Genomic DNA, 27,640 nt, shown 5'->3' on the forward strand with positions numbered 1-27,640 from the left:
ATGGATGACAGGAGCTTGCCTTTTCTGACCTTCATTAATGTACATTACTTTGATAACAGAAATCAAAAATGCAGAACTTAATTGAATTAGGGAGTATCTGTGCCAAAGAATAGGGTTCAGTTTTGTTTTAGTAAAAGTCAAAGTTGCTTATACTCTCAACTGTGATTAACTTCAAGGACAAGACAAGCATATTTTTTCACTTTTTACAAGTGACACCCATAGGCAATGACCTGTCATGGGTGTCTACCTTCCAGGGACCCTATGCTGGTAAAGGTGAACAGAGGATTGGTCTCAGAAGAAATTAAGTGGAATGGTTTCTAATGTCCACTTTCTAACACAAAATTTCACTGTATATGAAGGGCATCAGCACAGTTATTTTCTGGTTCTTATGAAATCTAGGGCACTTGGAAAGAAAGGCAAAACACCTAAGTACTGCTGCAGAGAAATGGAAGATTTATGGCATGGTCTTTCCTTTCTTTCTTCTGCAAGGCTCTCAGTCTTTCCTTTTTCCACCAATTGAATAAACATCACTACAAACCCACAGTTGGTCCTTGGAATTATGTCCCAAGTCACTTGGAAGCAGTGACTTCAAGAGAAGGCGGGCCAGCAAGGCCTGGTAGCGCTCCGCCAGCAAGCCCTGGCCCAGGGGATATTGCACTCAGGGATTTAAAAGATGACGTCCAAATTATTCAGATAGACGTTTTCAGAGAAATGGAAGAGTGACTGAAAGCAGTTTGCAAGATCGGGCTGAACGAGAAAGACGGATGCCAAGGTGAACTGATGCCACCCTCTAAGCCCAGGGAGAGTGACCCATGCCACTCTCACACGAGAGACCACAGCACTTCACTTGGGTGGAAATCAGCCTTGGGGAACCTCCTGCTCCAACAGCAGGGGGGCTCCAAGCCCTGCACGTCAGCTGGCCGGTACAGCACACAGATGAACGAACTCACGGACAGGAGCCGAACTCGGGGCTGGGCCGAGTGGGCAGCTCCTCCCAGAGCTGTCTCCCTCCCGACCCCGCCACGAGGGGGATCCCAGCCAGGCCGATTTCCCTCAGTCCCCTCCGCATCCCACAGCTGCAGCCCTTCCCAACGTGGAGGTAGGGGAGAACGACAACAGGAGCCGGCGCTGCCCTCCCGGCACCTCTGCCGACCCCACCTGCCTGGGCAGAGCCCGCTCCCGTTAATTGGATCAAGGGCCGGGCGGCGGGGGCGGGAGGCGGGAGCTGTGCTGGAGCGGCTCCGTCGCTGCCATCGGAGCAGCCCGAGCGCGGGCCCGCCCCGCGGGAGCCGCTGGAGGCGGGGCGGGACCCCCGAGTCCCGCGGCTGAAGTAGGGGGAGGGCTCAGCCGGCCCCTCCCCGAGGTGGCCGCTGCCCGCCGAGCGTCCCGCCGCGCCGCCTGCGAGGTAAGCGGCGGGCTCGCTGCTGTGGGCTTCGCTCCGCGGGCCCGCCGCCTTTTCGGACCTGTGCCCTGCGGGGTGCTGGGGGTCCTGGCGGCGGAGCCCGTCCCGGTCCCGGCGCCGCCTTCCCGCGGCGAGCAGCGTGTCTCGGGACGCGCTGGCAACTGCGAGGGAAAAGTTTCCTCATGGAAAGGGGGCGGGTGGGGGAGGCGGTACCCGGCTGGGCGCTGGCTGTGGGCAGGAGGGGACTGGGAGGCGGCTCGGCGCGGTTCGTCTGGAGGCGCAGCGGAGACCCCCGGTAGGTGCGGGAGCGGCGGCGTGCGGTGCTGGGAAGGGCGGCGGGGCTGTGGTCCCGGCGGGTTGGTCGCGAGGGGCTGGGGAAGCTCTTGCCGGAGTTTCACTGCCTTCGCGTCCCTAAGCTTCGCCGGGTGCCCCGCCGCCGGCCTCCTGGGGCCGGCCCGCTGCCACCGCCCCGTCACTGGGGGCTGCCGAGGCGTTCCCTCCCTCCCTCCCTCCCTCCGGAGCCCGCGCCTCCGCTCCGCCGCGGGGACAGGGGCCTCTTTGTGCCGGATCCGCGCAGAGCCGCTTCCCACTCTGAAACCGGAGCCGCGGGCGCTGGCAGCGCTGTGCAGAGTGGGGATAAAGCGGCTTCCCAGGACCCCCCGGGAAAGGGGCCGCGCCGGGGCCCGTGCTCGCGGGGCTGCAGTCCCTTGTCTCCGGCGTCCGTGTTGCCGGACTGTGAACCGGACTCCGGACAGCTGACTGGAGAAGTTCGGTACACGAGACCGAACAAGGTGTCCTTGTTCGTCCTCTTCCTCTCTTGTGGCTGCCAACAGCAGGGAGGGGAGGGCGAGGGGCAGGCACCCAGGGGTGCTGTCTGTGGCCGTGTCACCGGGCCCCTCGCAGGCTGCTGGGGTTACCGTGTCCTCTCCAGCCTAGGGCAGGAGAAAGCTGATAAACAGGGAGGGTATTAATGTGCCTGAATATCCAGTGCTTGAGAAGACAGTCTGATTTGTCACTGGGCATGGGAGGAGGGTTCCATGGTCTCTAAAGCTATCGATAAGTGAGCATGGCACAAACGCATTAACTTGTTCCACCACTTTCTGTGCCAACTATGTGTTCTTTCCTTGCTTCAGTTCTTCAGGTATGCAAGAAGGCTCAGGGCTTGGTGGGGCGGGCAACGTTAGCTGACCACCACCAGACACTTGTTTGTGGCCCTAGGAAGTAGTCTGGCCTTTTTGTTCACTCTTGGACCGTCCTTATAGAACTGGTGCTCCTTATTTCCTGAAACTGGAAATGGACTTCTCTCCCCTTCAAATCAGCTGCCGGTCTAATTTGCACAAAGGAATTTCTGATATGATGGTAATTGAATGCAGTACAGAACCAAAGCAGAGTCTCTCACTGCACCCTGGAATTGAAGTGTCACTAAGCCTTACAGTGGGTGACTCAAGTCATTCTTGGGAAGGAATGAGAGCAGAATGCACAACTGCAATGTGTGGGCTAAAATGACAGGGTCCAGATACTCTGTGATGCAGGTGTGAGCTGGTCTTTGGGTGGAGTCAAAGTGGAGCTTCTCCCCATGAGTTGCGTAACTGGGCACATTCTTTCATGCAAGGATTCACCTTTCTCTGAAGTCCACAATGTGCTTTCTGTGAGATGGAGTCTGCTTTGATAGTGTTTTGTGTAATTAATGGTATTTCTCTAGAAGTTCCCTAAAATATTTACTCGATTGTCCTTTGAGTTGCAGCTTGGAACAGAATGAATGTGTGAGCATGATCAGCTGCCTGCTGCCTTCCCTATTCTGTGCCTGGTCCATTGTATTGCTTTACTGGCTTTTTAATTTTTTTCTTCTGGTCTGTGTGTTTGAGCTTCTCTGGCTTGCCTGCACTTGTTCAGGTGAAGACTGTCTTCTTTTCAGGCTGCAAAAAGCAGTAACTTCAGAGTGTCACCCATGTATAGGGCTGAGAACAACTGCCTACCTGGAAGTCTATTCTCAAATGTCAACAAGTGAATAGGCTTGTGTGTGGCTGGACTGTGCCAAAATGCTGCAGGTCAGTGCAACCAGCCCCTCCAAGTATAACCAAGTCATAAAAGCCTGCATATTTTATGGACCCAAATAAATTTCTTCACAGGATAATGACTGGCGCTTTTAGTCATTTTAAGTTTTCGTGGATTTTACAAAACTTAGCCTGAATCTTCTGGGCTTTCCCTGGGTGATCATGAATTTCCAACAAAAAGAAAATAAATATGTATTGGAGAATCAATGTATATTTATACACACACATGCATATATATATATAAAAAATACAATTATATATCTATATATAATGTATATATAATACAATAATGTAATAATATATATATATATATATACACACAGTAACACAATAATGGGACTTCTTAGGAGATGCAAAGCTGTAAGAATGCCTCTACCACCACAACAGGGTGATGTGAGCTTCTGTCAGAACTCATGATATCAGCAAGCATGGCAAATACTGCATATTCTTTATTCTGACCATCTCAAGAGTGGAGATTATTCAGTTATTGTTTGAATCATTTGGTCTGTCATGGCTGGCATCCAGGGATTGAACTGGGGACCTCAAAAGCTAAAAGTATCTGCTTGTAGCCTGAGTGGAAAAAGCTATACTCTTGATCAGAGAGCATTAATAAACTGCCTGTGTTTTTGCCATCAGCTGATCAGTGATCTGTGAATTTGGGCTGCTTTTGAGAGTTTATGGGGAAATGGCTGAACAATATGAGAGCTGTTTAAGCCCTTTAAGGAGCTCTTATCTTTTTAAAACAGACTTTGTGATCAGGCAAGCTGTTTTATCGCTAGTTACTCAGTGCAATGGGTGTAGAGGGTACTCTGTGAGAGGCAACTGTGACAGATAGATTTAAAAAAAACCTTAATATTTTAGTCTAAGACTTTAGTGGATGGGTCAGAAAACAGTGACTACTGTATCTGGAAATTTTCACGAAGAACTTAGGATTTTGCTCTTTGAAGAATTACAACAGAATTTGGCATCCTTGAAGCAGTTAAGCTGTTCAAGTGGTAGCTTTTTGCTGCTACCTTCCAGCATGGTGGTCACTGTAATTTAACATCAAAATGCACTCTTCACTGTCTGGGCACAAGTTTTTCCAGCAGCACAAAGGAAAATGTTGTACAAAGAACGTGGTGCATCCTCTGCTGTAATCATCCAGCTTTGTTTTGATGACCAGTACATTAGTTTCAATTCCTTTGTGCTGAAATGTGGGTTGAAGCTGGGCACTGCTATAAGGCAGTAAATGTGACTGGCATCCTAATCACATTTGAGCCTTCACTGGTTTCTCCTTGCTGTGAATGGGATGATGGGAATGAGCCTTTAAGACTTGGGATAGTTGGAATTTGTGTGTTAAATCTAGTGATTGCCACTGGGCACTGCAGTTTGTTGAAAAGGCATGTGAGAGGTCTCCATGGTACCAGGGGCCTGGATCCAGAAGCATTAGGTTTGTATAGGATTTTATGCTCTCTTAATAGCTGACTGTGGTAGGACTGTTTATTGCAACTAAGTTTTTCCAGGCTAGAGGAGTTAGAATTGCTGCAGGCAACCCATAAGTAACAGTGCTGGCAAGTCTTCAGCCTCCTCAGTCCTGCCCCTACTGTGAGGTTGCCCAAGCTGTGTCTCTCCTGTTTGCAGGAAGATACAGTACTTACCTTCTGGGTTCTCAGGGACATAGTCCTTTCAGTTACCTACGGGTGATTTGCTGTTGGTAGTAAGTTGCTGCCATCCCTCAGTACAGTACCCCTGCTGCTGAGCCAAACCTCTCCCACTCCTGAGAGTGCTGAGCTGCACCAGCTGCAGTACTGCTGTGCAGAGCTCTGAAGTGGCCTTGCTGCCTTTTCTGACAAGGGCAAGAAGCTTTCATGGAGGATTGAGAGAAGATGCAGTATATTTCACTTCTTGAATGATTACAGGTATTTACTTCTGCTTCTTGATGTTTTCAGTCAGCTCTGCCTTGGATGAGGACTGGTGAGCTATGGTAACCCATGGGAAACCTTGCTGTTGACTCCAGCAGGCTTTGACTCCAATGCAAGCAAACAGTTAGGGTTTTGAGCTGCTTCAGGAAGTATTGTAGGGAAATAAAGCCCACTAGGTTGCTTTGTTATGCTTGTGGTTTTTTTAAAAAGCCTTCCAGTGTTCTTTTCTCACATGTCAGGTTGAATCTTGAGGACCAGAAACTGAAATCATTCCTTTGGGCAGTGGACTGAGAAAGCAAATGAAATTCCAGTGATGCTGAACATTAAAATCTGTCCTGTCACGTGTGCACTTTGGGCTGACTGCCCTGTTTGCCTGTATTCTTCTAAAGTATTTTGAATAAAATTTAGGATATGAAGTCTTAATAGTTCTGGTTTCCAGCCTGAGATCCAAAAACTTATTTTAAGAGGCACTACTGATACTAAGGAGTGGATTCTATGCAGATACTATGAAAGCAGATAAAAGTTGCTCCATGACATGCAGGGCAATGAACTTCAAGAAGAATGTGTGAAGTATTTGTGGCCTTCCAGTAGAAGGATTTAAGCCTTTCAGTACTTAAAAGGAGCTTTATATAAAGAGGGAGAGCAACTTCTTGCATGGGCAGATGGTGATCGGACAAGGGGGAATGCTTTCAAGCTAGACAAGAAATTTAGATGTTATGAAGACATTCTTTACTTAAAGGGTTGCTAGAGAAGTTGTGGATATCCCATCCCTGGTAGTGTTCAAGGCCAGGTTGGATGGACTTTTGAACAACCTGGTCTAATGGGTGGTGTCCAAGCCCATGGAGATAGGCACAGATGATATTTGTGGTTCCTTCCAACCCAAACCATTCTATGATTCAATGAAGTACGAATCTCCACAGTGCAGGCCAGTTCCTAATGGATTTCCTACTTCAACCTTGTTACCTTGTGTGTATCTCTGGGAAGTGTGTCAGAAAGGCGCATGAAAATGTTTAGAAGTGGAGTACTTCCAAAGTGGCTGATCTGCCAAACTCTTCTTGAACCAGGAGATGCTGGAGAGGGAATATAAGTTCTCTCCAGTCCACAGAGCAAATGATGCTTTCGTTTCACGCCTGGTCCCATAAAAAAATAGGCAAAATGACTCTGTGTAAAAGCTACTCTACAGTCCTTCCAGTTTACATGGTGTTGAAATCTGCCTTTAGTTGCAGCTGTCTTTATGCTGTTTAGATTTTCCTGCAGAATAAACCTAGCTCTGGTAACAAAAGGTATAAAAAGAGCCTTGGTGTCAAAGTGGAGGAACTGGTCACACCTGGAACAGAAGCAATGGGTGTGATACTTTAACCTCATTCTTCTTTATCATAAGAGATGCCCTAGCACTCATTTTTATCTTATTCAGCTCTCAAGTCAAGGAGTTGGTTGCACTCCCTTTAACAGACTGTTTGGGGACTCAAAACTCTGCAGAGAACTGGATGAACTTCAGAAATGCCTTGAGGATGATCTTTAATGTTTTTGTCTCCATTATATGAATATTTGGAAGGAAAGTATTCACATAATAAGCAGTTTTAGTAAATCAGCTTTTACCATGTAAAACCAGAAACCCATTTGATGCAGCCATAGATAAAGAAATGCAATACTTTGAAATAATTGGCCACATGATTATCACACACTTGGTCTGAAGGACAAATTTCTTCCAACTCTTATCTCCCTTTCCCCTTTCTCAAAAAGCAGCCAGTGGAAAAGACAACTATTTGTAAAGAAAACCCAGAAGCTGCAGAACTGCAGATGAGTTAAAAACTCACTGTGGTTTCCAAGTGGGAGAAGGGAGCAGAGAAGGCTGGAGACTTCTGACTGCTGTGCAGTCTAGTGAAGCAAGAAACCATCAGAAGCTCATTGTTAGAATGGACCTAACTGGCTTATGGCTCCTACAAAGTTTGTTTGACTGCATTAAGTGCAGTCTGCTTCTTTAGGACTTCCTAATGCATTCATGTAAACTTGATCCCTGCTCTTGGCATTGCAAGGTGATTCAATCACAGGAGACTATTCCAGTGGCAGGAACTTAGTGGAGTTTGCCTCCCTACCTGCTCCCCATCCACAACCACAGGAAACACCCCTGATCACTACTTCCCATTATTTCTGCCTTCTTTACTCAGCATTAGATGAGTCCAGGGCATTTTATTCTGTTTGGATCGGTGTTGTTCACATAAAGATTCCAACAAATCAAACTTCTAACTCCAAGCCTAGTTGGAGAGGATAGACTGGTCCAACCTGCTACTACAATAACTTATCTTACTAAATTCCAGGCAGCTGTGTTACAGAATGGACTATTGATCCTCCCAGTTAATAAGTGCAGAAAAAACATTACCAGGTAAGATGTAGATTAAATCCTGGAAAATGTTTGCATTCGGTGTGGATTGAGACTGCTGAGGAGGGTTATACTAGCTTTGACTAGAGCTTTAGACACCTGTTTATCAGTGATTTAGGAAGAAAGAACTTCAACTTGTTTGGGGTGCCATCTGATGAGCAGGGAAGTGCATGTGGTTGGTGTTTGCTTGCAGAGACTGATGCAGCAGGGTGGGAAGTACCCTGGGAAATATCCAGCATAGAATCAAACAAATGAAGAGGCCAGGGAATGGGACAGTAGCAAGTACATGTTCTCCATTTCTGCCTGGGTTAAAACCTTGCCCCGAGAGAGTGGTAAGACAGAGTGTGAGAGCTAGAAAGTGAGCATGCTGTGACTAAGGAGTGGAACGGGAATGATACTGTTCATAGGTCTAAGAAAAGCAGCTAGGGTTGTGCTGTTCCTTGTAACTTGTATGTGTGGCTTCTTACTAAATTGTCAGCTGCAGCTGCTAAACACCTAGACACAACATACATGTTTAAATTATTCCAGCAACCATTTTGAATAAAGATGAACATAGCCTATTGCCCTGTGTGAGTATGGTACATACACAATGGTTTGGCACTGGCTTTTTCCCTCCTTCAGCTCTGTATTTGAGATTGTAATTTATTTTAATAAAAAGAATAACTGTGAAGAAAATGTTACATGTACCTTGATAGCCCACTACATTCCTTCATTAGCATTGTCTCATACTGTCATGTTAACCAGAGTAGATCTGTGTTCCTGTGATATTAAAGATCCTCTGCATCATATTGGAAATAAAATCAGATTATTTTCCTTTTATTGGTAAAACAGTTTCTGTCTGGTAAAGCTACGTCAGCCAGGAATCTTAACCCCTAGATCAGCAGCAATGTATTAGTAGAAGCCTGTCCTGTAGCCTTGGCTGCTGACAGGGAATAGCTAATAGTAGAAAAAATTGAGTTCTGCATGAACACTTCAAAAACAGCTTGGAGTGGCACATGGGGAGTGTCTGTCATTGGTACATTAACTTGATCTGAATGTGAAGACTAAGCTAAAGAAGCTGTGGTCTGGACTCAGGGGTCAACCCTTCAATCTTGTCTGTGTTTTAGTACTTTGGTATAATCATTGAGAATTTTGCTAGTGGACAGCCACACAATCTCTAGACAATCATGGGCTGGGAGATGGGCTTCTGTTACAGGCTTGCACAGAGCTGAAGTGACCTATGTGTGTAGTTACTGTTCTGCCTGGTGTCTCTCTGACCTCTCCCTGGCTGCAGAAAGGAGCTGAAATCTTGTTTGAAACTGTATTAGACAGCCCTGGCAGGCTTCAGTCCTTAGGGAGAGGCTGGAAAACACTGGCTTAGTCTCTTTCCCAGTCAGGTGACTGCTGAGGGCGTGATGCTGCAATGAGATAAATGCATCTAAGGGAAGTTTTGGGAGATCTTTGTGTTACTTGGCATTCTTTCTAGCAGTAGACAAGAACTGTCCCCTCTTCAGAAAGGTGAGTATGCCTATAAATACCAGACCTCCTGCATAATGGCAGTGGAAAGCACATTACTGGACATCATCCCAGTTATTGGTGCAGAGCTATTGGATGTGCAGTTCCAGAGCTGGGGAGTCTGGAAAGGACACCCTGTCCCATGCCCCATTTCATTCTCTCTGTTGAGGACCTTCTTAGCTCTGCTGTACCAACAATAATCAAGTTTGTTACACTGCTGGAGTGACAAGGAATCTTCTGGCTTCAGTTCTCTAGTTTCATTCTGACAAGTTAGAAGGAAAAAAAAGTAATTCTGTAAGAGAAAGGGGGCTGCCATCTTTTTGATTGAAACATTTATCTGCAACCTATACCAGAGTGCCAATATTTTTGGAGGGAAAAGAATGCCTTGACCACTGTGTGCTGTACAGAAAAATGACCGGGGAATCAAACAAATTGGTTGCAGAAAGTATCAAATTCCTCCTTTCTGGTAGTAGTTTGTCTTTAGGTGGAAATTATTTTGTAGCACTGATTAAAACTTTTGCTTAGCTTGGCTTTAGCACCTATATAGAAATTGATCCACAATGAAAGTGTGTCTTCACCAAAGTCTCACTTACTAGATAAATGTAACTCAATTTGTCCCTACATGTGTCTGTCTGTATCCAGCATTTGCTCTTGTAGTTGGGAAAGGGAAGAGGAGTTGGGCAGAAGGCCTTCTCTGGTACAATATACAAACTTTGTGTGGATTAATTCCTGCAGGGCTGCAGCCCTTTGAGCCTTTGTAGAGTTCAGAGGTTTGATCTTGGGGAACTTAAGAAAACAGTTGCTCATAAGAATTCTCAGGAGGCAGTCAAGCAGCGCATAGACATGGTGCCTTGGGCATTTGGAGGCTGGAAGTATTGGAATGTGGTAGAGATGGAAGAGAATTTCTGTGGTTTACCTGCCTGAGGGAAAGCTTTCAATGGACAAGAGCTATTATTACTTTTGCATCTAGAAGTTTTTCTATGTGGATCAGGACCCTGTTGCACAGATGCTGTGAAAGCATGAAGCAACAAGGCACACCCTACAATGCGTAATGGGTTTCACATATTTTTGAAAGAGAATGTTTTAGCCTGACACCTTGATCTGAGGGCAGGGATCTGTGCTCTGAGATGCATCCCTGACTGGATCACAAGTGAGAATAACAACATGGCTTAAAGGTAGAAACAGCTCTATCACAATGAGCCCTCAGGTATTTTCCTGAGTGGAGCTCAGTACCAGTGTGCCAGTCATGAGCCATTCCATCTTTCTGCAGCTAAAGAACAAGAAGCATTTTTTGATAACTTAATAGGGAGTTGATAGCAGGTGTGGCCTAATAATTATGTTGGCTCCTAAGTGAGAGCAGGTAGGCATGAGAAGGGAGGTATCTTTTCTAACACAGCAAGCTGAAATAGTTGTAGCTGTCATTTACATGGTTCAGTTTGCCTGATGTTGCTGGTTGTAGTGGTGTCTGTGATGCCTTTATTGGAAATCCTCTGGAGGTATGAAATGAATAACAGTGTAGTCACTCCATCTTTTTCAGAGACCTCCTCTTGCAGGAGCTGCTGTGAAGTCTTAATTAGCTCTTAACTGTGAGAGCTGATAAATAAAGGTGGGAAGATAGGCATAAACATTCCTTTGCCCTGCAAATATGATTTGTTGCTAGATAGCCTCCTCTTAGAAGAGGTGGCAGTGGAATCAGGAGGAGTCTTGTATGTGGTACTGGCCCACATAAAACTCTAGTTGATCCAATATAACTCCAGCTACATTGCTTATACTGTACAGGCTCTGCCAGCCCTCCTGAATCATTTGGTGGCTCTTGCTAAACAAGGCTGTCCATGTCCATCCCTGTCATCTTTATTTTGCTGTAAAACAATGTCCAGGCTTTGGCACATGTATTTACCTTACCCGTCAAACATGGGTTTTCCCTGGTCTCAAACACTTAGTGGCTCACATCATGTGGTATTTCAGGAATAGATCGGCATGAAGGGGTGGATTGGCAATCTGCTTGCTTGTCTAGGGCTTGCTCAGGGTGACAGCAGCAGCTGTTCTTTTCAGCCCCTCTGTGCAAGTACTAAGTACGTTCCCTATGTCTGCATGCAGATCCAATTTGATCTGCTGACTGACATGGGCTCATGAAGTATGTAAAGTCCAGAAAAAGCCCAGCAGGAAAGGGTTGTTCTTGTTCTTTGACCTTTTTGCTTCTACCAAGCTGGATTTTTCTGGATTTTTATAAAGACTATACAACTGCTATGGAAATATGTACTCAACTGACTGCTTACTCAGATCATGGAGATTAGCCTGTAGAAATATTATACCACTTCATTGTATCCCCCCCCGGCTACTGTGTTGATGACTACAGTAAAGCCGTTAGCTGTGGCATATTTACCACATGATATTACAGATGCTAAAAAATCATATGAATTCAAAAGTAGGTTGAAGAAATTAATGGAAGACAAATCTGTTGAGTGCTTATTCACAGGGGGCACATCCAGCTCAGGGAAGTTCCTGTCAGCAAGTGGTTAGAGGCTTGGAGAGCGTGCAGGGAGGCGTCATGTATGCTTGCTCTGTAGTCAAAGTGAAGGAAAGTATCTCCTTTTGGCTGCAGTCTAGAAAAGCTATGAGGGCGTGATAAACCTTAGTCTGATCCAGCACAGCTACTATTATATTTCAGAGCCATTTAGTGATAGTAAATCTGGTTATTTGAGTTGGTGACTCCTGAGAAAGCAAGCAGGTGTGACTAAAATTCTAACATGGAAAATGCAGAAAGAATGGATTCAGGGTTTGGGATGTTTGCTTAGCTTGACTGTCCCTCAAATGGACAACCATATACTGCCATACAACAGCTTTCCACATTTACCCTCTAAATTCTAGTACCATGTAGTAAGCCTGAATTGGAAACCAGAGATGGAAGGCATGTTTGTGATTCATTGCTTCCTGATAAAGTGGGGATGGGGGAGTAGTGCGGAAAAAGTGATACAGCATTCATTTGTCATGTATACATGTATAATTGATCTATGTCTTCATCAGGAGAAGGAAAGGATGAGTTTTAAATACACTTTTATACACCTTCACAAAGTTGGTTTTTTTTTTTTTTAATCATAGCAATTTCAGGAATATTTATTCTGGTTTTATTGGGGACTACTGGAAGCTTTAACTTTTTATCCAGTGACATGGACGACTCAGAGTCACAACTCTTCCCCCTCACCTCTTGCCTTCCCTTCTTCACCAAAAGTCATTAGTTTGCAATAACCCAGTCTGCTTTTCTTTCCTTCCTTCTCTTTCCCTATCTTCTTTCACTTCTTCTCAAAAATGGTCTTACCATCTGGCTAAAAATCCCACTTCCATGTTTTGCAGTTTCTGCTCTCAACTGCCCTAAACCTTCCAGCCTCAGCTGAGTGCATACTGGAGACTGAGAAGGGATTTTTTTGCTTGGCCATAGTTGAGGTTTTTTGCTATTTTTGTCTGTTTTTTTTTTTTTTTTAAATAAATAAACCTTTTAGATTGAGGTAAATCCCCAGGGATGTAAAGGTGAGATAAACAAAAATATCTTATTCTGCCCTTGATTCTCTTAGCCTTTGCAGACCTTTTACTTGTCTTTGCTCTGTGGAAAGCTGATGACCATTACTTGACCACTATCATATAGCAAAATAAAGTATTTCTGAGAATGTGATTGGAACCGCTTACAGAAGCAAGGGACAGAAAAGCTCCCTGCTAGAGGGCTACATCCTACCAGTGCAGTGCTAGGTGCTCTTGTACTAAAGGGACTGTAGACCAGAATATGCATTCTGGTGAGTTTTAGTGGCTTTTTCTTTTTTTCTTTATGTAGAGTTATCAAGTTCTTTGACTTGTGTATAAGTCTTCGTCTTTAGTTGAGAGACTGGAGAAGGTATGTGTGTGTCCTTCTTTCTTTCTCCCAAAGGCAGCTATGTGTAAAAGTATATGCAGCGAGGGCATAAAGGCGGTGGGGTTTGCTAAACTGGGCACTGTCCAGTGAGGGGGACCACGCCCCATGTGGGGTTCTTGGGTGCTTATTTTAGGCCTTTCTGGCCCAAGCTGTTCCCTGTGCTCAGCTGTTGTGATGCTACCTTTCCTGCAGAAAAGTGCTGTCAGCCACCCCAGTGTTTCTATTTTAATGCTCTCTGGGGCTAGATCTTGTGACACAAGGATTTGGCATCTCTCCTACGTGTTGGAACATGGCATCTGGCATCTCGGAAGGCACAGTGGGTGCAGCTGCTATATCAGAGGGTGCCCCTCCTAAGTGGTTGGTAGAAAAGGGACACCCCTTTGTGTGCATCAGAACAGGCATCATCCCTGTGAAGGAGTGTCTGACCGTGTCCATCTCTGTCTCCTCCAGTCTTTTTTCAGAATCTGAAAGAAGAGCTTGAGACACATTTGCCAGCTTCCCACTGCTCCCCTGCGGTATCTCGCTTTCAGCTTTCAGGTATGTAGTTACTGGGGCCAGGAGTAGAGTTGCATACCCTGGAGGCTGTAAGATGGTTTTGCAGTCAGATGACAAATAGTGGGGAGGGAGGACAAAGACAGCTGGTGGCATTTTCAAGGTTTGTGTACCTGAATGTCATATCCCATTTAACAAGTTGCTTCAGTGACTGGAATTCAGCATTTCTAGCCGTCTGAAGAAGGCCAGAAGAACAGCATTAATTTACTTCTGACATACTCCATGGGGTGACACTGGGCACAGTCAAAAGTCAGAAATTCCTGAAGTCTGGGTTGGGGTGCTTGACTGTGTGGCTCATGCCATCAAGAAGGATTTGTATGAGGTGGGAGATGTGGACTCTTGACCTGATCTTCTCTGCTGTGTGCTCTGTGGGCTGGCAGAATGAGCAGATACCTCTCTGGGGTGTGAGGAAAGCTTTTTATAACTAGGAATGTGCAAGAGGAGAAGTGGCAGCAAAGGCCATGCATTAACCTGGGCTTGTCCAAAAAGAACTGGGTTTGTCAGCAAGTGACTGGGCTTGGGTCCTGTTACTCCTTCTCTCATTCTTGCACAAGAACAATCCTGAACCTCTCCCTAAGGAATTCATGGCTTTGTACCACATCAGGAACAAACTGGCAGTGCAGGCTAGCACAGGGCAGAAGTTCTGAGATAGTAGAGAATGAGAGGAACCTTTTACATTCCAGTCTAGATTTTGAGCCTAATGCAGTGAGTGTAGTGAAAGCAGCTGTGCAGGCATGTTTCTAGAGAAGCAGTGCTGCTTGGTAACAGGCAGATGTGCTGTGCTGCCGTTTGGCTGGGCACATTTCTGTACTTCTGCTCGAGCACAGTTCAGCTGGTGGGCAGCTTATGGGGCTCCTCCCCATTCAAGACATGCCTGCCTGCTGACTGCTCAGCCTTGTTTTCCCAGTCAGTTGTTGTAATCCTGAGTCACACTGGGAAGCTGGAGTCATCTCCATTGACACAAGACTTTAAATAAAGTCTTTCAAGGCAGATTTTAAATAGCCTTAGCTATCTCAGTTTCTGTTACCCTCTTGAGGGCCTTGGTTAAGAACAGAACCTCTGCAAAAGTATTTGGTGCTGCTGAAGAGTGTTGGATTCATGAGCATGTCCAGTATCTGCACAGCCAAGGTTTGGCAATATTGTCTTCTGCAACATCCTTTCCCAATGTGTTCCAAGCCTACCAAGGAGGCCTCTTGTCTTCAGGGAGGGAGGAGGCCGGTTCAGCCCTGTGTATCTCTGCTGGACCTTGCCATCTGCAGCTACAAGGGCACTGATTACAGTACTTGACTGCAGAGCAGCAAGTTGGGCTCCTCCAGCTCCAAGAGTCATGAACTATGCTGTCTGCAAAGGCTCAGCCAGTGCTGTGATGGAAATCACTTTTCTCTCTTCTCAGGTTAACTGTAATCTGCAAACATTCTCTGCTGCAAGAAAAAGAGGGTGATGTCATCAGAAGATGATGCTGGCGGGGAGGCTCCTGGGGGCAGTTTCTGGGAGGTAAGGAAGGATAATTGGAGTATGAGGGAGGTAGGAGTGTCATCTTGCCACCCACTGGTGAAATTGGGTTGAGTTGCAGGCCTGTGGTGACATGATGCCCTTGAGGAGTGGAAGGGAGGAACTATGGGAAGGTTCAGTGCCATGCTGTGTGTTACTGTAGGGGAGTAGTGAGTCTTTCTTCCATAGATACTGTGGAATGAGAGTTCCTTATTCAGCTGACATTGATCTGAGCTGTGAAAGAAGCAAGCAAAGCATCTCAGCTTCTTCTCTCCAGTACTGTATCTGCCTGAGACTGCCAGAGGAGCGTCTGAGCCCAGATGCTGACTTCAGAAGGGCCCATGTTCCCTCCCTGTGCAATGATGGGCCTGCTCTTGTCTGTACTGAAGGAATGTGAAAGTCAGTACAGTATAAACAATAATGTTGTGTGACATTTCAGGCTGGAAACTACAAGCGGACAGTGAAACGTGTCGATGATGGCTACCGGCTCTGCAATGACCTTATCTCCTGCTTCCAGGAGCGAGCCAAGATAGAGAAGAACTATGCCCAGCAGCTAACAGAATGGTCCCGTAAGTGGAGGACCAATGTGGAGAGAGGTAAAGTTGGCATATCAAACTGGGAACAGGAAGCAATCATTGCACTCCCCTTTTTGAGTGCTATCTCTTACTGAGGTGACACTGTTTCCGTGAGGGATGGGCTTCCCCTCCCCAGGAAGGGGGTAATTTTCTTGGACATCTTTTTTGTGTATTTGCCTGTTTTTATAGTCAGTCCTCTGATTCACTTGGAGATGTGTTCTCTTGTCATGTGCATGGTTATTAAAAATAACCAAAAAACCTTGGTGCTAAGTTTGGCAAGTCTTTGGCCAGTCCATGTCTTAAATCAAGCTGGAGATACCCCACTTTAAGGATGGCTTTGCTGTCTTCTCCTCCAGTCTGAGAATAACTACTAATGCTGTGATTTAGTGCCAGTGTGCTCAAACTGATAGTGTCTCACAAAGTAACAGGAAACAATGGGACAGATGTCCCAAAGGACTTTATGGTCTGTGAAGCAGAAGCCTAGCCTCAGTCATGAATAAATGTTGCTCTCTGCTCTAAAGCCTAAGCCAGATTTGGGAAGAGAATTTTCTACAGAAACCTCCTCCTAGCAGGCACTGTCTGGGACTGTTGAAGCTGCCCAAAGAAATGCCTATCTCATTCGGCTCTAACAGCCAGTCTAGATGCTGCCTGGTGGAACTGTGGAGACCTATCAGTGCTGACTTGTTTGATGGGGCAGAGTTGGACTCTGTACTGGTAGATGTATGAGGAAAATAATCTGCGTTCCCTTCTATGGGCAGTAGGTATAAGAGCCTCTCCGGTGCTTGTTCCTGCAGGTCCGCAGTATGGTACTCTGGAAAAAGCCTGGCATGCCTTCCTAACAGCTGCAGACAAACTGAGTGAAATTCACCTGGCTGTCCGGAACCACCTGGCTGGTGAAGATTCAGATAAGATCAAGGCCTGGCAGAAGGAGGCCTACCACAAGCAGATGATTGGAGGCTTCAAGGAAACAAAGGATGCAGAGGATGGGTTCCGCAAGGCCCAGAAACCCTGGGTGAAAAAGATGAAAGATGTAAGCAAAGTGTGAATGGGGAAAGAGAGATAAGGGTAGTTGAGCTGGCTGCCTGATTTCAAGAGCCACTGGGCAGGCAAACTAGGTTAGCTAGAGTAAGAGAATTCCCAGAGAGGGATGGATTTCTTGAAGATCTCATGTTCTCGTGGTTTTATAATTTCTTTCCCATATGGGAAGACTTTCCTAACAGGTTTTTTACTCCTACACAGCAGGTGAACACTGAAAAAGAGATCATTTGAAGGTACCACTTCACACTGAAGCATTGTTTACTAAATGCTGAACTGGCATTCCTGTTAGATTTCTGTAGACTCTAACAAATATTAACATGCCTCCTCTCAGCATTGGAGGATCAATGTGGACAGGATCATAACTTTTTCTGCATCTCTTCTCCTGCAGGTGGAGACTTCTAAGAAAAACTATCATGCAGCCCGGAAGGAGGAGAAAACGGCCCATACAAGGGAGAACCATGCCAAGGCAGACTCGTCTGTCTCACAGGAGCAGATGCGCAAGCTGCAGGAGCGTGTAGAGAAGTGCACTCAGGAGGCTGAGAAGGTGTGTGTGTGTGTTGTATGGATGGGGGTCACAAGGATACTTCTTTCAAGGAAAAAGCATTGGTGGTAATGTCCCTCAGTGAAATGATTTGGCTGAAGCCTGTAAGAAGATGTGAAATCCCATCATGTGAGGCTTTAGTAAGCTAGACTGAGACTTCAGTTACTAAGATCTTGGTCTTGGAGTTAGGCAAAATCTTAATTTATAAATAAATTTAAACTGAAAAAGGAAAAAAGTGTAGGGGATTTGGGGCAGGGAGTGGAGCCTGTAGAGCTGAAGACTTGGCTACCAAAAATAGCTGATTTGTCTGTCCACAAGAGGAAGGTCCTGCTTGAAAGAGAGTAGTAAGGAAGAACAGGAAACTTGCAAGAATATTAGGAGAGCAATGGACTGGGACATCAGCTATGGGATTTCTTATTTCTTTGGTGTATTTGTTCAACAGTGCAGGGAAGAAAATATTTATCAATCCAAGCCAGAATAGGGAGGGTTGTTACTTGTTTGCCATCAGGGCAACACATCTCACCACTGCTGTGTTCCTGCTACAGTGCAAGGATCAATATGAGAAGATGCTGGAAGAATTGAATCGCTACAATCCCCGCTACATGGAGGATATGGAGCAAGTGTTTGAGGGCTGCCAGGAGGCAGAGCGCAAGCGATTGTGCTTCTTTAAGGAGATGCTTCTGAATCTGCACCAGCATCTCAACCTCTCCACCAGTGAAAGGTACTGGTCCTGATGCAGAGAGGAATTCTGCCAGCCTGGAGTGCTTAGGCTCTGGTGAGGGGTGCCAGTTCTGGTGTCTCTGAAAGCTGCTTGTATCAGCCAACTCTCACTTTTCCCCCTTTCAAATGTATATTAGAAGTGGCATTTGGTCTCTTTAGAGTGGCCAGTGCTGGGGTCTGTGATTGTAGGCAGTGCCAGGCTCCCCAGAGAGGATTTTCTGCCTTTGAACCCTTCCTTTTTCACTACTCTCCAGAACTGTCCTGTGTGTGTATTTCTATCCAATGAAAAGCCTTACGTTGCTATATGTAATCCCAGGCTAAGGAATGTAGTAGCTCTGTTGCCTTCTAGTATTGATGGTTATTCCACCTATTTTGCCCTTAGTAGAGAGACCTTTTGTGAAGTAATGCCTGTAAGGCCACTAGTTGCCCTAAGCAGAGGTTACACAGGGGTAACAGGCACAGCCAAAAATCTTCTGTGCCGCTTTTATGTTAGAGGCAATAAATCTGAGCTACCTCCCTGTCCATGTGCAAGAATTTGCCAAGTTATTTCAGTGCTCACTTAATGAGCTGCACTGGCACTTGTTAGGCACTGCCACACCAAACAAGCCTGTCCCATTTGCCCGGCTGATTCTCCAGTAAGGGAGGCTGTGTTTTCCTAGGGCTGAATAGGTGGTGCTCTAGCATTCTTAATCCTGTGGGATTGAGGATACTATGTAATTGTGCATGAGGTTAATCTCTTCCTTCCTACTTGGTTTTTGGGAAACTGCCGAGGGATTTGATTACTGGTGGTTCTGCCTGTTCTGGTTGTAGCTTTCATGCATTGTATCGGGATCTCCACCAAGTCATCATGGCTGCAGACAACCAGGAGGACCTGAAGTGGTGGCGCAACACTCATGGACCAGGCATGGCGATGAATTGGCCTCAGTTTGAGGTGGGGTAGCATTCTAGAGTGTGTTAATGCTATTTCCAAACAATTAGCTGCTCAGCTGAAATTGGCGATTACTAGTTTTGTGTTGGAAAGACCATGTCTTTGCTCAGCAGACTCGGGATGTTGGGCTCTTCTGAAATTGTTGTGTTGCAAGCTGTCTGTTGCCCAAAGGGGCACACATAGGCTGCCAAGCTATATTCCAGCCATCCAGCTGCAAGGTCAGAGAACAGGAGGTGGTGCTCAGGGCTGTGGGACAGCTTTCTGTGATGATTTTCTCACAGCCTCTCTTGTTGCACCTTGGGATTCAACAGAAATGAGCCTGCTATACCAGCAAGGCTATTGAGCTGACCAGTTCAGCTGCTACTGAAGTACCACCTGGTCTTCCGTTGTTTTGTATTGGGCAGAAAAGAGACACAGAGCTTTTCTATCTGGGTGGCTTTGATGGTATTACTGGTTTTCCCTGGACAGGAATGGTCTCTCGAAACACAGAGGCAAATCACCAAGAAGGAGAAGAGTGGCAAGGTGGCTGATGATGTCACTCTGACCAGTATTTTGCCTGCACGAGATGGTGTTGTCTCACAGACCCCTCTGCAGACAAGGTAAAGGCTGAATTCTGGGATACATCAGGTTAGGAAAAGTACAGTCCTGCCTAGGTACATGAATGAGTTGGATTGGTAAGAGTAATCTCTTCCTTAATTTCCTGTCTCTTGCCCATGGCCTTACCTGTGTCACTCTGGAAAAGGCCATGTAGAAAATGCCATTTAGGGAGCTGTTTGGCTTTGGGTTTGTTTTGTTTTTAGAGTTTTTTTGGGATTTTTTTGTCTAGCACATTCTGCCTCGCAAAATGCCTTCCTGGTAAAGATCCTTCTAGTGACAAGATTTAGCCCAGTCTGACTAGTGCTGTCTGATTCTGGCATGCATTTCCCCAGTTCTTCCTTCCAGACAGGGTGAAAAGAGTTGGGGTTTGTGTGGTTTCCTAAATGAAGGTAACAAATACTTACTGTTTTTCCCTGTATTGTGCTGAGTAGTACCTGACAAGTTTGGGTATAGCTGCTTCACTTACCAGGAAGCAAGCCGGGCGAATAGGGAGAAGCAGAACAGACTCATCCTGCTGTTCCAGTAGCAGTCCTGTTCTAAAAGGCAGACTCTATCCAAAGTGAACCAAGAAGAATGGGGATATAGAGATTTTTTCAAGGCCACTACTGTATTTCACAGTCAATTGGATTCAGGGGCCCTATTTACCAATCTACAGGTTTTCCTATCAAGAGGAGCAGAACAGCTTCTTCTATGACACCCTGAAGGCACCAACCCATGTGAAGTTAGTATGGAACATAGCCTCTGTTGGGTTTTTTGGGTTCCAGGTGTCTGTCTTCTGCTGCTCTTCCCCTCTCTCTTGTCCCTGACTTGGAAAACATAATTCCAGATATCTCATCAGGATGCAAAACACAGCTTTTCCTCTCTGTCTTATTCTTGGCTGGAATAACTCTGGATGCAGCTGGGCTCTCCAGTTAGGACTGGCCTTTCTTGTATAAGAAGATCTGCTAGAGTAGGAGGAGATCATGAAGAGTGTGTGTGTGTGTATGTGTATAAAAATATGTTGAGAGCAAGTTATCCTCCTGGCCCTCAGGGTTCCAATGCTGGGGTGCTTTCAACAAAATCTAGTATCTCCTGGGATCTCTCTTCCCTGTTTGCCCTCACTTGACTTTTGGGCCTCTTGCACCCTGTCCTATAGTAGAGCAGTCTCAGGGGGAGTCAGGGTGGTGCATGATTCAGGTCCATGATCAATCTACTAACAACCATCTTGTCCCTTCTCGCCTTCCACACACACAGCGGAGGGAAGGAAGACATTTCGGAGTGGTCAGATGAGGACACTCCCAAGAAGTGCCTGGATGCCAATGGGCATGAGGAAGACCTAAACGTACCAGGTGTACGGGTACGAGCACTCTATGATTACACAGGACAGGAGGCTGATGAGCTGAGCTTTAAAGCAGGTACAGAAACACTAATCTCTTACTAACCTTCCACTGTCCTCACTTGGGCTCACTGAATGATTGAAACACTCTGTAAGAATTGCATGTCCACTTGAAAAATGACATTTATTATTGCCTTGATCTGACCACTTCCAGCTCCTTTGAGGTGGATGACACAATGGGAAATCCAGTTTTTTCTAGACCAGAAGGTAGTAAGGCCGCATGGAAAGAGACAGTCTAGGCCTTGGTCAGAGAGCAAAACCCTGCCTATCCTTAGGGCATTTATGCTGAATTGTGCCTTGAGCCTTTATTAAATGTTTCTCTCTTGCACCATTGATATAAAAATTACATAGGTGTTTTGGATTGTCTTTTCAAATAATGTGAAGATAGATATTTTGGGAGAAGCTCACCTGACTGACATGTACTACTGAAGGCAGAAGTCAGCTGGCAAAAAACAGCTATGCAAACTGTTGCTCAAAATGGGTATCTCGAGAATGGAGATCCTGGCTTGCAGCAGAGGATTGAGTGCTGGAGCAAACAGACCTGTCTTCTTCTCTTCCTTTAGTTAAATTTAAGTTTGCATGTGCCCTCCTCTCATCTTCAAGTGGACATCATGATCTTGGGAGTGTCTCTGATCTATCTTGTTTTGAGTTTTACATGGTATCTCTGTGCTATACCTCTCCAAAACACACCCACTGGAAGTCACTGAAGTCCTTCAGTAGCAGAGCCTTGCGCCTGAGGCCGGTATCTGTGCTGCAGTGTTACCATACTAGTAAACTTCCTAAGGCTAACTTGTTGCTTTAAAAGATCTTGCAGTATGGGTGCTCTAGAACTTGACTTGGTTCTCTCTTTCCACTCAGCAGATGAAATGGGGTATGACTTGTTAGCTGTAGTCATCTCCTTTTTGAATCTGCTTTCAGCAACACATACCATTAAGGCTTCAGCTTAACAGCAGTGACTTTCTGAGGCTCTGCCAATGTGGGATGTGCCTATTGATGCAGTCAGACCTCCCTCTCTGGCAGAAGTATGACCTTCCACTGGTCAAGGAGGGGATCTTTCTGCCCCTTCCCAAAGTAGATGTGGGAATTTTAAAAGCCTTTCCTGGTCATAGTCTGAGAAATCAGTTGATTTCATGCCTTACTGGCCAAACCAGACACTCCATCATCGAACAGGCATTTTGGGTCCTAACAGCCAGAGCTTAGTAGCTTCTTGTATTTTCTTCCCACTTGCCTATCAGAGGGGCCACAAAGAAAAAAATGTGTCAGATCTGTCTGATCACTCTGGTTTGTAAGCATGTTCCTTAGGGAGAGAAAAGCAGGTAGAACTATAGGGCACAAAAGATTTCTGATGCTGAATAGAAGTAGTGAAGGTCTGTTGAAGTTCCTTAGTCAAGATGATAGTACTGAGTATAAATACTGAAGAGATCAGTTATTCTGGCTTTGATTAAACTGCAGTATGATAGGGGTTTTGATAAGGGGAGAAGAGAGTGATGACTGAGACCAATAATCTTTTGTTTTTTATCAAGTCATCTTAGGTGGGTAAAAATGCCATGCTGCCTTTCTCAAGACTGCCTCCTAATGACTGTTCTTACTTTTAGGTGAAGAACTAATGAAGATTAGTGAGGAAGATGAGCAGGGCTGGTGCAAGGGCCGACTTCTCACTGGTCAAGTTGGACTCTATCCTGCTAATTATGTTGAGAAGGTTGGATCATGATTGCTGCTGCCCCACCACTGCCTCACAGCCATACCAGCATCTCCTGCAGAGGTCACTGGGTCACTCCTGGCCCCAACCCACCTTTGCAGTATATCCAGCAGCTTCTGGACTTTAAAGGCACATATTCCATGTAACTAATGCTTCATTTTAAACATCTAGATCTGTAGGGATTTTCTAAAAAATAAACAAGGATGAATAAAGACTGTTATGAGCACTACAGTAGTGTAGGAGTGCAGAAAGAAACAGATCCTTTTGACTTGCACTCAGTGAAAGGAGGTAAGTTTTCAGGGAGCTCTATAGAAGAGAGAAAGCATCCTTCCTTGACTTCAGTGCACATGCATCCATAGTGCATTGGGTGTTGAGGTCTGCCCTGCCTCCAGGCTTCCTGTTCAATGAAGTTTTGATATGCAAGGTAATAGGGAACTTAGCCCTTTTTAGCTCCATCAAGCTGACTGGCAGAAAGCTCTTTATTTTCCCATGTCTTTTCTAAGTTTTCCCTCACCTGCAAGCTTGTTGGCTTCCCTGATAAGGCAGCTGGTAAAAGTTACACAGCTACAACCTGAACATCCCTTTTCACTGCCCTAATTTTTATTGAGATAACCCCAGGAATGAATAATAGTATAGCTGAGGCACAGGAGAAAGAAGCTTCTGTCTTGCATGGTGTGGCTGTTCAGGCTAATGAGTTCTGAACAGACCTGTTGTGCAGCAAGTTGGAGTTGACTGAATGCTCCCTGAGCTAAAATGGATTTGAGACATGCTGAAGGCTGTTTTTAACAAAATGACAGCCATATTCCAGTGTTGTTTTGCTTAGGGTTCCTAAATTCACTTGTGTATGTTGGGGTTTCTAATGCATCTGGATTATTTTTGCTACACCTCTCTTCAAGATCACTTAATGCACAGCAGAGACCCTCTTTTTTTCCTTTCCAATATCTTCTTGACTTACACAGGGCTAGAAGTGCGCTCCCTGCTTTCCCAAAGACCCCTGCACTGTGATGAGGGTTGCACTGTGGAAGTTGCCTACTGGCTAGCACAAATTATCTATAGAGGGGTAACTCCCCTTTTTGTCCTGGATTGCTTCAAGTGCACTTCTGCCCAGTTGTTAAGTGCCATTCAGCAGTGAGGATGTATCAAACATCTTTCTCTCACCTGTCCTGCCTTTGAGAGCCTGTGAGACTGCTGGGAAGACCTGGCATCCTGATCCTAGTGCTCTGCATGTTCCAGCATAGGGACTGATAAGCCCAAGAGCTTGAGGGAACAAAAAACTGGAAAAGCTCCCATTGTCAGACAAACAAAGGCAAGCAAGCAGTTGCTTAAAAATGGCTTACTTAGTACATCTGCTTGAAAGTGCTGCTGAAATGTATTTGGAGTTTATAGTAACCTTCTGTAGTGACATTCTTATTCTGGCCTAGCAGATGTGAGTGACCTGGCTCAGTCAAACTCAAAAAACTCAGTCGAGCCTCCACCAACCACTTGGGGTGAACTGCTTCAAAGCTGTTTGAAAAAAGGGTGCTACACATAAAGTCTAAAGCTGTGGGTGAGCATTGGGATTAAATGTATTGTGTTAACAGCAGCTACTAAACCAAAATGTAGACTGAAACAAAGGAGGGGATAGACATATTCAAACTGTTAATTTAGGAAGATTAAGTATCACAAAAATCTCATTGCCTGGCTGACAACAGAAAATAACCTTTTACAGCATATTGGATGCCTTGAAATGTAGTCTGCCATGGACAAAGAGATGGGAGACTAATGCTATTTAGTGCTTTTGTGAGACCACAGAAATTTACAGTTGCAAAGTTTTGCTTGAAATAGCCCTAGCAATGTACTTCTTGAATGGGGAAGAGGGGTGCAAACCAAAAGAAAAAGGCTAAAGCATTTTCTCAGAGTCTATTATGTAATTTCTCAATAAAGGAGAAAGTATTTCTGAAAGGCAATTATATATCTAAGCAACAGACATTAAAAATGCCTGGATTTAGCTATGAATTTAATTAGTATTCTAGGTTCAGTATCTGAAGATGCCTCTAAGCTTATGCCATGTAATTAGAGGTGTTGGTATATAAGCATTTGGATTTATTTAAAGATCCAGTCTGCTTTCAGTTCTGTGTCTCAAGTAAAAATATAATTAGTGTTGTCCAGTAATTGCATGTGTTCCACTTGCTGACCCACAATGGAATGATTTGTTGCTCCTTTGTCCTAGCACATGCAAATATGAAGAGAGTCATGCCTGCCAGGCTTATGAGAGAACTGAGACTAAAACAGTGCTAAAATGACCTGAGATTCCTATAAACAATACTGAAGTTTCCCTGATTAATCTGCATATTTCAAACACTAATGCTAGACTTTCATGTAAAGTCGAAAAAATGGTAGAAGGGAGCTACAGAGGATGACATGGAAAACTGACTTTATCTCCTCTTTTGAGTTCTAGTCAGGCTGTAATTAGAGATGGAGTTAGGTGTGGCCATAACATGCTAAAGGACAGAAATGTCCAGTGAACAGGACCGCTGATTACAGTACAAACAACCTGAAATTCCACAGGACAAAGTCTGAACAGACTTGTTTGTCCTAGGAAAACATGACCACCTGATTATAGTGGGCTGCTTGAAGGTTTCCAGAAATTGTGACATTATTGTATCTTATGTGAACAAGTTCTCTAAGGACTGTTTGCACATCAGAAATTCCTGCCAAGAGCTGAAGTAATGGACAGCAGACAATAGACTGAGAATTAAAAACTGTGTGGCTAGACTGTACCTTACAAACAGGCATGGCACTTAGTTCTGGCTACTCAAAACCATCTGGATTAGTAAAAGAGAGTTTGTGTAGTAAAGATCCAGCTAGAGGGAAGGAGGAAAAAAACCCACACCAACCCACATCTAATGATCTTATATTAAAGTAATAGCTCTGCCTGGATGCTTGGTTTTCCACAGAAGCAAATGAGGTTTTGTTAACCACAAAGGTTCTAGTTGAAATTTCCATGCCATGCCAGAAGTTTTGTGTGTGGACAGAGACATGTATACATAAACTAATTGCTGTGCGTGAATTCCAGAAGGCCAGTGAAGCCTGTTCTTCCCCCATAGTTTTTGTAAAAAAAGACACAAATGCACCTCTGTGCCTGATGGGCAACACAGTGAATAATTATCTAGTCATATTTTATTTTATAATAAAGCCATTCCTTGTGGAAAGCACATACACCTGTGGTTAGTAGATAATTAATTTGGTTCTGGCATCTTCCTGGGAAAGAATTTTAGAACTATCATGCGAAGCTTGGATTTCCTGTTGATGATGAATTTTGTAGGAAGAGGAAGTGAAAGATTATCTATGACAGATCACACCCATTTCCCCAAAGTAGTAGCTGAGCTTGGCTAACCCAGTAATGGTTTTGCCCTGTAGGCAGAATCTGGGTCACAGAGCCCACGGGGCAGCTGTGCTGTGGGATGGCAGCTGAGTTGTGGTTAGTCTTCAGCTCTGGGTGGCACTCCCACAGCCCTGCCTGGAGCTTGGGGCCATTGCTGCTTCAGTTTACTTTCCATCCCACTTCCCATCCCCTGTGTCCTTGTGGCTGTTTTGCTTGGCACTAATCACTGAGGCAGGTGCAAGTATGTGGCAATCCTGCAGAGAGACCCATGAGTGCTGTTAAAAACTGTCCTGCACTGCCTCTGCTCCTGCTCTGTTTGCAGGTGCAGCCCAAGGCCACAGCTGTGAGGCTGTGGAGCTCAGCACTGTTGTCTCCCGCAGGCTCCCCCAACTGCAGTGCAGGCTCTGCGTGAACTGGAGCTGCCTTGCATTTGTGAACCGCTGGCATTATGCTCAGGGACAGCAGGCTGCAAAAATCCCTTCTGCTTGTGAAGAAAGCTGGTGTTGCAGTCAAAATGGGCTTGAACACTTCACACATACCTGTAGGTGATCATTTCTAGGGTAACTGCACTGAGACCAGCTGCTAACAGATCATGGGGCTGAAGGTGAGACAAAGCCAGTGCCGCAAACCCCATCTTGACCCACGGAAATGTCCTTGGAATTGCAGCCTGGTAACAAAGGTTGTGCAAAATAAACAATAATGATGATACATGGCATGATACAAAGTAGTGTCTTCAAAGGGACCTCGCACCAAAACAACCAACCAGCCAAAAAAAGAAGAAACAAAAAACTTGTAACCATGTGATGAAGCACTGCCCAGGTCCAGGCTAGAAGGAGCTGAAAAACTCAGGGCTGCAAGGGAGTGAGACTTTACCAAGCTACCTAGGTTCTTAGCAGATCAAAGAGGATTAGTATGAGATGATGAACAAATCCTTGCTGAAAGGGAGGTGAAGTGGGGGGTGAAGTAGATACTGTAACTGGAAGAAACTGGTTAGTTATCTTTAGAACATCTTGACTAAGCAACATGGCTGCAGTGAACTTTTCCAAACTAAATTTCAGGCCAAATCACTTCTGCTGCTTTCAGAACATCCATTTTTTGGCCATGTTGTCCTGTTTTTCATCATTCAGTAACCCTTCTTGCAGAGGTTTCTGGTTTGTCAAGTCTTTCAGCTTAAAGCAATTATAGCTGCAGCTTGAGACACCTCAACAGGCAGTGTAGTGGTGTTCAGCACTTCTTCCCCCTTAGTGTGGGGGTCCATAAGCTCTCCTCTTCAGTCTCAGCCCTCTCACTGGGTCCTAGTTACACATCCTGTGGTCCCTTCCTCCCTGCGTTTCCTTTCTGTCCAAGCAGCTGGAAGTCTTCTTCCAGGTCCTCCACTCTCCCACTTTGACTTCAATACCTCCTTCCTGAGTCTATTGTTCCTGCTTACAGCAGGAGGCTGACACCCAAATAGTCATTGCCTCCAGCTGTAACCACAGTTGCTCTTTCTCTCAGATTCTCTTCAGGGCTTCCTTACAGGTGCCAGACAGTTCCTAAGGAATGCTTAAAAATAATTCTATGGATTTTTGTTTCATCAGTGACTGTGCATCCCCTCTACATATTGCAGCCCCCTATGGAGCTGAAGCTAC

At 45.4% G+C, this 27,640-nt stretch overlaps 1 protein-coding gene across 8 annotated transcripts; it reads left to right on the top strand.

Annotated features, from left to right (window-relative positions):
- Positions 1-1,268: 1,268 nt before the first annotated feature.
- PACSIN3 (protein kinase C and casein kinase substrate in neurons 3) lies at positions 1,269-25,848 on the top strand. 8 transcript variants are annotated; one of them, XM_085581768.1, is made up of 14 exons: positions 1,355-1,697; positions 7,676-7,740; positions 13,055-13,114; positions 13,583-13,669; positions 15,078-15,178; positions 15,615-15,771; positions 16,545-16,780; positions 17,177-17,332; positions 17,875-18,050; positions 18,860-18,980; positions 19,446-19,576; positions 20,230-20,295; positions 20,808-20,968; positions 22,545-25,848. In XM_085581768.1, exons 5-14 carry the CDS (start codon positions 15,125-15,127, stop codon positions 22,658-22,660), a joined length of 1,374 nt encoding a protein of 457 aa, XP_085437894.1. In that variant the 5' UTR covers positions 1,355-1,697; positions 7,676-7,740; positions 13,055-13,114; positions 13,583-13,669; positions 15,078-15,124; the 3' UTR covers positions 22,661-25,848. The 8 variants fall into 8 exon arrangements, with proteins under 8 accessions (XP_021389007.1, XP_077640304.1, XP_085437894.1 ...); XM_085581767.1 differs by lacking the exon at positions 13,055-13,114; XM_021533332.3 differs by lacking the exons at positions 7,676-7,740; positions 13,055-13,114 and having other exon boundaries at positions 1,269-1,405.
- The last annotated feature ends 1,792 nt before the right edge of the window (positions 25,849-27,640 follow it).

The sequence above is a fragment of the Lonchura striata genome, chromosome 5 (genome assembly GCF_050655825.1).
Source record: "Lonchura striata isolate lonStrDom1 chromosome 5, ASM5065582v1, whole genome shotgun sequence".
Taxonomy (NCBI): domain Eukaryota; kingdom Metazoa; phylum Chordata; class Aves; order Passeriformes; family Estrildidae; genus Lonchura; species Lonchura striata.

Coding starts and splice junctions, on each gene's coding strand:
- PACSIN3 (XM_021533332.3), top strand. CDS start 15,125: ATGTCATCAGAAGATGATGCTGGCGGGGAGGCTCCTGGGGGCAGTTTC. Junction 15,772..16,544: donor GAGGACCAATGTGGAGAGAG/GTAAAGTTGGCA, acceptor TTGTTCCTGCAG/GTCCGCAGTATGGTACTCTG. Junction 17,333..17,874: donor GCACTCAGGAGGCTGAGAAG/GTGTGTGTGTGT, acceptor TTCCTGCTACAG/TGCAAGGATCAATATGAGAA.